Consider the following 12,489-nt stretch of genomic DNA (forward strand, 5'->3'; position numbering starts at 1 on the left):
CACTTTTGCCTTTGATTGTGTTTCTATTTCCGCCCTGTGTCTTTGTTCTCTTCAAAGCCTCGTATAATTTATGTAAGATATGTACATTATGTAAAATTATATTTAAATTATGTAAAATATAATTAATAATTCCGTACATTTGTGCGTGTGATGCTTTAGTTACTGTAGAGGTACCTCACTGGAACGTTGGAAGTTGGAATCTGGAGAAACAATCAATCTGCTGGAGGGATTCAGTGGGTTCAGCAGCACGTGTGGGGAGGGGGAGAGGAGGTGTTGATGATCTCGATACCGATGTAGAGTTTCCACCAGAAGCATCAACAATTCCTTTCCTCTCACAGATGCTGCTCATCCTGATAACTTCCCCCAACACATTGTTGCTGACAATAATCTCAACCTGACCAGCAGGATATGATCCCTTCCCTCACCGGAACGACAGGAGGGTACGATCCCCTCACCGGAACAACAGGAGGGTACGATCCCCTCACCGGAACGACAGGAGGGTAGGAACCCCTCAACGGAACGACAGGAGGGTATGATCCCCTCACCGGAACGACAGGAGGGTACGATCCCCTCACCGGAACGACAGAAGGGTACAATCCCCTCACCGGAACGACAGGAGGGTAGGAACCCCTCACCAGAACGACAGGAGGGTAGGAACCCCTCACCGAAACGACAGGAGGGTACGATCCCCTCACCGGAACGACAGGAGGGTACGATCTCCTCACCGGAACGACAGGAGGGTAGGAACCCCTCACCGGAATGACAGGAGGGTACGATCCCCTCACTGGAACGACAGGAGGGTAGGAACCCTTCACCGGAATGACAGGAGGGTAGAAACCCCTCACCGGAACGACAGGAGGGTAGGAACCCCTCACCGGAATGACAGAAGGGTACGATCCCCTCACCGGAACGACAGGAGGGTAGGATCCCCTCACCGGAACGACAGAAGGGTACGATCCCCTCACCGGAACGACAGGAGGGTAGGAACCCCTCACCGGAACGACAGGAGGGTACGATCTCCTCACCGAAACGACAGGAGGGTAGAAACCCCTCACCGGAACTACAGGAGGGTAGGAACCCCTCACCGGAACGACAGGAGGGTACGATCTCCTCACCGGAACGACAGGAGGGTAGAAACCCCTCACCGGAACGACAGGAGGGTACGATCTCCTCACCGGAACGACAGGAGGGTAGGAACACCTCACCGGAATGACAGGAGGGTACGATCCCCTCACCGGAACGACAGGAGGGTAGGATCCCCTCACCGGAACGACAGGAGGGTATGATCTCCTCACCGGAACGACAGGAGGGTACGATCCCCTCACCGGAACGACAGGAGGGTAGGAACCCCTCACCGGAACGACAGGAGGGTAGGATCCCCTCACCGGAACGACAGGAGGGTAGGATTCCCTCACCGGAACGACAGGAGGGTACGATCCCCTCACCGGAACGACAGGAGGGTACGATCTCCTCACCGGAACGACAGGAGGGTAGGAACCCCTCACCGGAACGACAGGAGGGTAGGAACCCCTCACCGGAACGACAGGAAGGTACGATCCCCTCACCGGAACGACAGGAGGGTACGATCCCCTCACTGGATCGACAGGAGGGTAGGAACCCTTCATCGGAACGACAGGAGGGTAGAAACCCCTCACCGGAATGACAGGAGGGTACGATCCCCTCACCGGAACGACAGGAGGGTAGGAACCCCTCACCGGAACGACAGGAGGGTACGATCCCCTCACCGGAACTACAGGAGGGTAGGAACCCCTCACCGAAACGACAGGAGGGTAGAAACCCCTCACCGGAACGACAGGAGGGTACGATCTCCTCACCGGAACGACAGGAGGGTAGGAACCCCTCACCGGAACGACAGGAGGGTAGAAACCCCTCACCGGAACGACAGGAGGGTACGATCTCCTCACCGGAACGACAGGAGGGTAGAAACCCGTCACCGGAACGACAGGAGGGTAGAAACCCCTCACCGGAACGACAGGAGGGTACGATCTCCTCACCGGAACGACAGGAGGGTACGATCTCCTCACCGGAACGACAGGAGGGTAGGAACCCCTCACCGGAATGACAGGAGGGTACGATCCCCTCACCGGAACGACAGGAGGGTAGGAACCCCTCACCGGAACGACAGGAGAGTACGATCCCCTCACCGGAACGACAGGAGGGTTGGAACCCCTCACCGGAATGACAGGAGGGTACGATCCCCTCACCGGAACGACAGGAGGGTAGAAACCCCTCACCGGAACGACAGGAGGGTTCGATCCCCTCACCGGAACGACAGGAGGGTACGATCCCCTCACCGGAATGACAGAAGGGTACGATCCCCTCACCGGAACGACAGGAGGGTAGGAACCCCTCACCGGAACGACAGGAGGGTAGGAACCCCTCACCGGAACGACAGGAGCGTAGAAACCTGTCACCGGAACGACAGGAGGGTACGATCTCCTCACCGGAACGACAGGAGGGTACGATCCCCTCACCGGAACGACAGGAGGGTACGATCCCCTCACCGGAACGACAGGAGCGTAGAAACCCGTCACCGGAATGACAGGAGGGTAGAAACCCCTCACCGGAACGACAGGAGGGTACGATCCCCTCACCGGAACGACAGGAGGGTAGGAACCCCTCACCGGAACGACAGGGGGGTACGATCCCCTCACCGGAACGATAGGAGGGTTGGAACCCCTCACCGGAACGACAGGAGGGTAGAAACCCCTCACCGGAATGACAGGAGGGTACGATCCCCTCACCGGAACGACAGGAGGGTAGGAACCCCTCACCGGAACGACAGGAGGGTAGGAACCCCTCACCGGAACGACAGGAGGGTACGATCCCCTCACCGGAACGACAGAAGGGTACAATCCCCTCACCGGAACGACAGGAGGGTTGGAACCCCTCACCGGAACGACAGGAGGGTACGATCCCCTCACCGGAATGACAGGAGGGTTGGAACCCCTCACCGGAACGACAGGAGGGTACGATCCCCTCACCGGAATGACAGGAGGGTTGGAACCCCTCACCGGAACGACAGGAGGGTACGATCCCCTCACCGGAACTACAGGAGGGTAGGAACCCCTCACCGGAATGACAGGAGGGTACGATCCCCTCACCGGAAAGACAGAAGGGTACGATCCCCTCACCGGAACGACAGGAGGGTACGATCTCCTCACCGGAACGACAGGAGGGTACGATCCCCTCACCGGAACGACAGGAGGGTACGATCCCCTCACCGGAACGACAGGAGGGTAGGATCCCCTCACCGGAACGACAGGAGGGTACGATCTCCTCACCGGAACGACAGGAGGGTACGATCCCCTCACCGGAACGACAGGAGGGTAGGAACCCCTCACCGGAACGACAGGAGGGTACGATCCCCTCACCGGAACGACAGGAGGGTAGGAACCCCTCACCGGAACGACAGGAGGGTAGAAACCCCTCACCGGAACGACAGGAGGGTACGATCCCCTCACCGGAATGACAGGAGGGTAGGAACCCCTCACCGGAACGACAGGCGGGTAGGAACACCTCACCGAAACGACAGCAGCTTTCTGGAAGACAACTGACTCCCAGCTTCTCAGGGGAAGAGGGGAGAATGTGAAATGTTGGCCTCGTTCCCGATACCCAAATCCTGAAGACTGTTTACAGCACAGAACAGATCCTTTGGCCCAGGGTGTTGTACTGAACTAATTAAATCAGTAATTAAAAACATACCTATACTAACCCTACGCATGTCCGTACTCATGTGCCCATCTAGAGCCTCTTAAGCACCTCTAACAAATCTCCCTCCACCCCCAACCCTGGCAGTGAATTCCAGACCCCAACCACTCTGTATAAAATAAACTTGTTCAACACGCTTCCTTTCAACTTAGCTGTTCTCACCTCTTGTATTGGAATGGGGAGAAAGGTACTGGGTGGCTAATGGACTCTCTCTGTGCCTCTGTCAGGTCTCCCTTCACCTCTACAGGGAAAAAACACGTTTGTCCAACCTGTCCTTATAACATACATCCCGTCTAATCAAGGAAACCCTCTTCTGCATCCTCTGTCACGAGAGGTTGGCACTGGAAACAGCGAACGGCTTCGAGCTGTGGGCTGTCAACATCTCAGAGGGTCGATCCTGGGCACAGCACGTTACAAGCCTGAAGGAGACATGCCAGTGGCTATACAGCACACTGGTAGAAGTCTGAGGAGATTCACTACGTCACAAAGGATTTACAAATTCTTACAGATGTATGGTGGACAGCATTCTGACCGTTGTATCACACCCAGCTTCTTGCCCGACCATCAGATCTCTGAAAGGTCCACAAACACCATCCCAAATCTCCTTTTACATGCCAAATTCATTCCTTTCATCATTTTAGCAATTTAATGACTTTGCCCTGCACAAAGCAAAACAAGAAATTTTGCTCATTTAAGACACTGATAAAAAATCTGATGCTGATTCTCAAAAGCCTCCACGTGATTCCTGTCGTGGAGCAACTACAACTGAATGTAATACTCCCGTGTCCACGTTAACCTTCCAGTTTCACCCACATTTCAAGCCCTCTCCACTCCTCGTTAGGCCAAGGTGACACCCACCACCCACCGCCTCGCTACACCCGACTCACGGCGCGCCGGACATTCCCGGGTACAGCCCATCGGCGATACAGACGGCGAGAGCTCGGACGTGGTCAGCCAGCACGCGGTACGCTGTGTCCACGTAGGCAGCCTCACTGCACCCCACCAGCCCGCTGTAGCGAGGAGCACCCGACTCCTGAGAGAGGAAAGAGAACGTCCCATCAGACAGACCCCACATCGTGCTGTGACATACCCCCACCCCCAACTCTGAGCCACCACCTCCCTCGGGAGCTTCCTCCCCACCCTCCTCCTCCACCTCACCCACCCACCCCACTCTGAGCTCAGTGTAGGCAGCCCCCTCCACCAGTGCCCTTTGGAGCAACCCCTGACCTCACCCGATGAATGGCATCCAAAATGGGGGTGAAGAGGTCGGTGTCGTAGTTGGAGGTCGTCCCCTGCAGAACCGCAACCAGTCGCTCAAGGCCCATCCCAGTGTCGACACTGTGTCGGGACAGAGGCTGCAAACTGGAGTCTGCTTCCCTGAGGGACAGAGAGATGGAGTGAGGCTCCTTAACCCTTGTTCACTACTCCTGGGGTCAGACACACTATCCTCTCCCAACACACTCCTAGGGTCAGACACACTATCCTCTCCCATCACACACTCCTGGGGTCAGACACACTATCCTCTCCCATCACACACTCCTGGGGTCAGACACAGAGTGGGGCTCCCTATACACTGTCCCATCACACACTCCTGGGGTCAGACACAGAGTGGGACTCCCTATACACTGTCCCATCACACACTCCTGGGGTCAGACACAGAGTGGGGCTCCCTCTACACCGTCCCATCACACACTCCTGGGGTCAGACACAGAGTGGGGCTCCCTATACACTGTCCCATCACACACTCCTGGGGTCAGTCACAGAGTGGGGCTCCCTATACACTGTCCCATCACACACTCCTGGGGTCAGACACAGAGTGGGGCTCCCTATACACTGTCCCATCACACACTCCTGGGGTCAGACACAGAGTGGGGCTCCCTATACACTGTCCCATCACACACTCCTGGGGTCAGACACAGAGTGGGGCTCCCTATACACTGTCCCATCACACACTCCCAGGGTCAGACACAGAGTGGGGCTCCCTATACACTGTCCCATCACACACTCCTGGGGTCAGACACAGAGTGGGGCTCCCTATACACTGTCCCATCACACACTCCCAGGGTCAGACACAGAGTGGGGCACCCTATACACTATTCCATCACACACTCCTGGGGTCAGACACAGAGTGGGGCTCCCTATACACTGTCCCATCACACACTCCTGGGGTCAGTCACAGAGTGGGGCTCCCTATACACTGTCCCATCACACACTCCTGGGGTCAGACACAGAGTGGGGCTCCCTATACACTGTCCCATCACACACTCCTGGGGTCAGACACAGAGTGGGGCTCCCTATACACTGTCCCATCACACACTCCTGGGGTCAGACACAGAGTGGGGCTCCCTATACACTGTCCCATCACACACTCCCAGGGTCAGACACAGAGTGGGGCTCCCTATACACTGTCCCATCACACACTCCTGGGGTCAGACACAGAGTGGGGCTCCCTATACACTGTCCCATCACACACTCCCAGGGTCAGACACAGAGTGGGGCACCCTATACACTATTCCATCACACACTCCTGGGGTCAGACACAGAGTGGGGCTCCCTATACACTGTCCCACCACACACTCCTGGGGTCAGACACAGAGTGGGGCTCCCTAAACACTGTCCCATCACACACTCCCGGGGTCAGACACACTATCCTCTCCCATCACACACTCCTGGGATCAGACACAGAGTGGGGCTCCCTATACACTGTCCCACCACACACTCCTAGGGTCAGACACACTATCCTCTCCCATCACACACTCCTGGGATCAGACACAGAGTGGGGCTCCCTATACACTGTCCCACCACACACTCCTGGGGTCAGACACAGAGTGGGGCTCCCTAAACACTGTCCCATCACACACTCCCGGGGTCAGACACAGAGTGGGGCTCCCTATACACTGTCCCATTACACACTCCTCGGGGCAGACACAGCGTGAGGCTCGCTATACACTGTCCCATCACACACTCCTGGGGTCAATCACAGAGTGGGGCTCCCTATACACTGTCCCATCACACACTCCTGGGGTCAGACACAGAGTGAAGCTCCCTCCACACCGTCCCATCACACACTCCTGGGGTCAGACACAGAGTGGGGCTCCCTATACACTGTCCCATCACACACTCCTGGGGTCAGACACACAATCCCCTCCCATCACACACTCCTGGGGTCAGACACAGAGTGGGGTTCCCTATACACTGTCCCATCACACACTCCTGGGGTTAGACACACAATCCTCTCCCATCACACACTCCTGGGGTTAGACACACAATCCTCTCCCATCACACACTCCTGGGGTCAGACACAGAGTGGGGTTCCCTATACACTGTCCCATCACACACTCCTGGGGTCAGACACACAATCCTCTCCCATCACACACTCCCAGGGTCAGACACAGAGTGGGGCTCCCTATACACTATTCCATCACACACTCCTGGGGTCAGACACAGAGTGGGGCTCCCTATACACTGTCCCATCACACACTCCTGGGGTCAGACACAGAGTGGAGCTCCCTATACACTGTCCCATCACACACTCCTGGGGTCAGACACAGAGTGGGGCTCCCTCTACACTGTCCCATTACACACTCCTGGGGTCAGACACAGAGTGGGGCTCCCTATACACTGTCCCATCACACACTCCTGGGGTCAGACACAGAGTGGGGCTCCCTATACACTGTCCCATCACACACTCCCAGGGTCAGACACAGAGTGGGGCTCCCTATACACTATTCCATCACACACTCCTGGGGTCAGACACAGAGTGGGGCTCCCTCTACACTGTCCCATCACACACTCCTGGGGTCAGACACAGAGTGGGGCTCCCTCTACACTGTCCCATTACACACTCCTGGGGTCAGACACAGCGTGGGGCTCCCTCTACACTGTCCCATCACACACTCCCAGGGTCAGACACAGAGTGGGGCTCCCTATACACTGTCCCATCACACACTCCCGGGGTCAGACACAGCGTGGGGCTCCCTCTACACTGTCCCATCACACACTCCTGGGGTCAGACACAGAGTGGGGCTCCCTAAACACTGTCCCATCACACACTCCCGGGGTCAGACACAGAGTGGGGCTCCCTCTACACTGTCCCATCACACACTCCTGGGGTCAGACTCAGAGTGGGGCTCCCTATACACTGTCCCATCACACACTCCTGGGGTCAGACACAGAGTGGGGCTCCCTAAACACTGGCCCATCACACACTCCTGGGGTCAGACACAGAGTGGGGCTCCCTATACACTGTCCCATCACACACTCCTGGGGTCAGACACAGAGTGGGGCTCCCTATACACTGTCCCATCACACACTCCTGGGGTCAGACACAGAGTGGGGCTCCCTAAACACTGTCCCATCACACACTCCTGGGGTCAGACACAGAGTGGGGCTCCCTAAACACTGGCCCATCACACACTCCTGGGGTCAGACACAGAGTGGGGCTCCCTATACACTGTCCCATCACACACTCCTGGTGTCAGACACAGAGTGGGGCTCCCTATACACTGTCCCATCACACAATCCCGGGGTCAGACAGAGAGTGGGGCTCCCTATACACTGTCCCATCACACACTCCCGGGGTCAGACACAGAGTGGGGCTCCCTATACACTGTCCCATCACACACTCCCGGGGTCAGACACAGAGTGGGGCTCCCTATACACTGTCCCATCACACACTCCCGGGGTCAGACACAGAGTGGGGCTCCCTATACACTGTCCCATCACACACTCCCGGGGTCAGACACAGAGTGGGGCTCCCTATACTCTGTCCCATCACACACTCCCGGGGTCAGACACAGAGTGGGGCTCCCTATACACTGTCCCATTACACACTCCTGGGGTCAGACACAGCGTGGGGCTCCCTATACACTGTCCCATCACACACTCCTGGGGTCAGACACAGAGTGGGGCTCCCAATACACTGTCCCATCACACACTCCGGGGGTCAGACACAGAGTGGGGCTACCTATACACTGTCCCATCACACACTCCCGGGGTCAGACACAGAGTGGAGCTCCCTATACACTGTCCCATCACACACTCCTGGGGTCAGACACAGAGTGGAGCTCCCTATACACTGTCCCATCACACAATCCTGGGGTCAGACACAGAGTGGGGCTCCCTCTACACTGTCCCATCACACACTCCTGGGGTCAGACACAGAGTGGGGCTCCCTATACACTGTCCCATCACACACTCCTGGGGTCAGACACACTATCCTCTCCCATCACACACTCCTGGGGTCAGACACAGAGTGGGACTCCCTATACACTGTCCCATCACACACTCCTGGGGTCAGACACAGAGTGGGACTCCCTATACACTGTCCCATCACACACTCCTGGGGTCAGTCACAGAGTGGGGCTCCCTATACACTGTCCCATCACACACTCCTGGGGTCAGACACAGAGTGGGGCTCCCTATACACTGTCCCATCACACACTCCTGGGGTCAGACACAGAGTGGGGCTCCCTATACACTGTCCCATCACACACTCCTGGGGTCAGACACAGAGTGGGGCTCCCTATACACTGTCCCATCACACACTCCTGGGGTCAGTCACAGAGAAGGGCTCCCTAAACACTGGCCCATCACACTCCCCTGGGGTCAGACACAGAGTGGGGCTCCCTATACACTGTCCCATCACACACTCCTGGGGTCAGTCACAGAGTGGGGCTACCTATACACTGTCCCATCACACACTCCTGGGGTCAGACACAGAGTGGGGCTCCCTATACACTGTCCCATCACACACTCCTAGGGTCAGACACACTATCCTCTCCCATCACACACTCCTGGGGTCAGACACAGAGTGGGGTTCCCTATACACTGTCCCATCACACACTCCTGGGGTCAGACACACAATCCTCTCCCATCACACACTCCCAGGGTCAGACACAGAGTGGGGCTCCCTATACACTATTCCATCACACACTCCTGGGGTCAGACACAGAGTGGGGCTCCCTATACACTGTCCCATCACACACTCCTAGGGTCAGACACACTATCCTCTCCCATCACACACTCCTGGGATCAGACACAGAGTGGGGCTCCCTATACACTGTCCCACCACACACTCCTGGGGTCAGACACAGAGTGGGGCTCCCTAAACACTGTCCCATCACACACTCCCGGGGTCAGACACAGAGTGGGGCTCCCTATACACTGTCCCATCACACACTCCTGGGGTCAGACACAGAGTGGGGCTCGCTATACACTGTCCCATCACACACTCCTAGGGTCAGACACAGAGTGGGGCTCCCTATACACTGTCCCATTACACACTCCTCGGGGCAGACACAGCGTGAGGCTCGCTATACACTGTCCCATCACACACTCCTGGGGTCAGTCACAGAGTGGGGCTCCCTATACACTGTCCCATCACACACTCCTGGGGTCAGACACAGAGTGGGGCTCCCTATACACTGTCCCATTACACACTCCTCGGGGCAGACACAGCGTGAGGCTCGCTATACACTGTCCCATCACACACTCCTGGGGTCAGTCACAGAGTGGGGCTCCCTATACACTGTCCCATCACACACTCCTGGGGTCAGACACAGAGTGGGGCTACCTATACACTGTCCCATCACACACTCCTGGGGTCAGACACAGCGTGAGGCTCGCTATACACTGTCCCATCACACACTCCTGGGGTCAGTCACAGAGTGGGGCTACCTATACACTGTCCCATCACACACTCCTGGGGTCAGACACAGAGTGGGGCTCCCTATACACTGTCCCATCACACACTCCTGGGGTCAGACACAGAGTGGGGTTCCCTATACACTGTCCCATCACACACTCCTGGGGTCAGACACAGAGTGGGGCTCCCTATACACTGTCCCATCACACACTCCTGGGGTCAGACACAGAGTGGGGCTCCCTATACACTGTCCCATCACACACTCCTGGGGTCAGACACACAATCCCCTCCCATCACACACTCCTGGGGTCAGACACAGAGTGGGGTTCCCTATACACTGTCCCATCACACACTCCTGGGGTTAGACACACAATCCTCTCCCATCACACACTCCTGGGGTTAGACACACAATCCTCTCCCATCACACACTCCTGGGGTCAGACACAGAGTGGGGTTCCCTATACACTGTCCCATCACACACTCCTGGGGTCAGACACACAATCCTCTCCCATCACACACTCCCAGGGTCAGACACAGAGTGGGGCTCCCTATACACTATTCCATCACACACTCCTGGGGTCAGACACAGAGTGGGGCTCCCTATACACTGTCCCAGCACACACTCCTGGGGTCAGACACAGAGTGGGGCTCCCTCTACACTGTCCCATTACACACTCCTGGGGTCAGACACAGAGTGGGGCTCCCTATACACTGTCCCATCACACACTCCTGGGGTCAGGCACAGAGTGGGGCTCCCTATACACTGTCCCATCACACACTCCCAGGGTCAGACACAGAGTGGGGCTCCCTATACACTATTCCATCACACACTCCTGGGGTCAGACACAGAGTGGGGCTCCCTCTACACTGTCCCATCACACACTCCTGGGGTCAGACACAGAGTGGGGCTCCCTCTACACTGTCCCATTACACACTCCTGGGGTCAGACACAGCGTGGGGCTCCCTCTACACTGTCCCATCACACACTCCCAGGGTCAAACACAGAGTGGGGCTCCCTATACACTGTCCCATCACACACTCCCGGGGTCAGACACAGCGTGGGGCTCCCTCTACACTGTCCCATCACACACTCCTGGGGTCAGACACAGAGTGGGGCTCCCTAAACACTGTCCCATCACACACTCCCGGGGTCAGACACACAATCCTCTCCCATCACACATTCCTGGGGTTAGACACACAATCCTCTCCCATCACACACTCCTGGGGTCAGACACAGAGTGGGGCTCCCTAAACACTGGCCCATCACACACTCCTGGGGTCAGACACAGAGTGGGGCTCCCTATACACTGTCCCATCACACACTCCTGGGGTCAGACACAGAGTGGGGCTCCCTCTACACTGTCCCATCACACACTCCTGGGGTCAGACACAGAGTGGGGCTCCCTCTACACTGTCCCATTACACACTCCTGGGGTCAGACACAGCGTGGGGCTCCCTCTACACTGTCCCATCACACACTCCTGGGGTCAGACACAGAGTGGGGCTCCCTAAACACTGGCCCATCACACACTCCTGGGGTCAGACACAGAGTGGGGCTCCCTATACACTGTCCCATCACACACTCCTGGTGTCAGACACAGAGTGGGGCTCCCTATACACTGTCCCATCACACACTCCCGGGGTCAGACACAGAGTGGGGCTCCCTCTACACTGTCCCATCACACACTCCTGGGGTCAGACTCATAGTGGGGCTCCCTATACACTGTCCCATCACACACTCCTGGGGTCAGACACAGAGTGGGGCTCCCTAAACACTGGCCCATCACACACTCCTGGGGTCAGACTCAGAGTGGGGCTCCCTATACACTGTCCCATCACACACTCCTGGGGTCAGACACAGAGTGGGGCTCCCTATACACTGTCCCATCACACACTCCTGGGGTCAGACACAGAGTGGGGCTCCCTAAACACTGGCCCATCACACACTCCTGGGGTCAGACACAGAGTGGGGCTCCCTATACACTGTCCCATCACACACTCCTGGTGTCAGACACAGAGTGGGGCTCCCTATACACTGTCCCATCACACACTCCCGGGGTCAGACACAGAGTGGGGCTCCCTATACACTGTCCCATCACACACTCCCGGGG

At 57.1% G+C, this 12,489-nt stretch overlaps 1 protein-coding gene across 3 annotated transcripts in view; it reads right to left on the reverse strand.

Moving 5' to 3' along the window:
• The window catches only part of aars2 (alanyl-tRNA synthetase 2, mitochondrial (putative)), a 75,410-nt gene that overhangs the window by 43,442 nt on the left and 19,479 nt on the right, over nucleotides 1-12,489 (reverse strand). For all 3 annotated transcript variants that reach the window (XM_073056241.1, XM_073056239.1, XM_073056242.1), the window contains exons 5-6: nucleotides 4,965-5,109; nucleotides 4,620-4,765 (exon numbers count right to left, since the gene is read on the reverse strand). In XM_073056241.1, coding sequence (XP_072912342.1) covers nucleotides 4,620-4,765; nucleotides 4,965-5,109 — 291 coding nt within the window. The remainder of the gene's footprint in view (nucleotides 1-4,619; nucleotides 4,766-4,964; nucleotides 5,110-12,489) is intronic.

This window comes from Hemitrygon akajei, chromosome 9 (assembly GCF_048418815.1).
Source record: "Hemitrygon akajei chromosome 9, sHemAka1.3, whole genome shotgun sequence".
Taxonomy (NCBI): Eukaryota; Metazoa; Chordata; class Chondrichthyes; order Myliobatiformes; family Dasyatidae; genus Hemitrygon; species Hemitrygon akajei.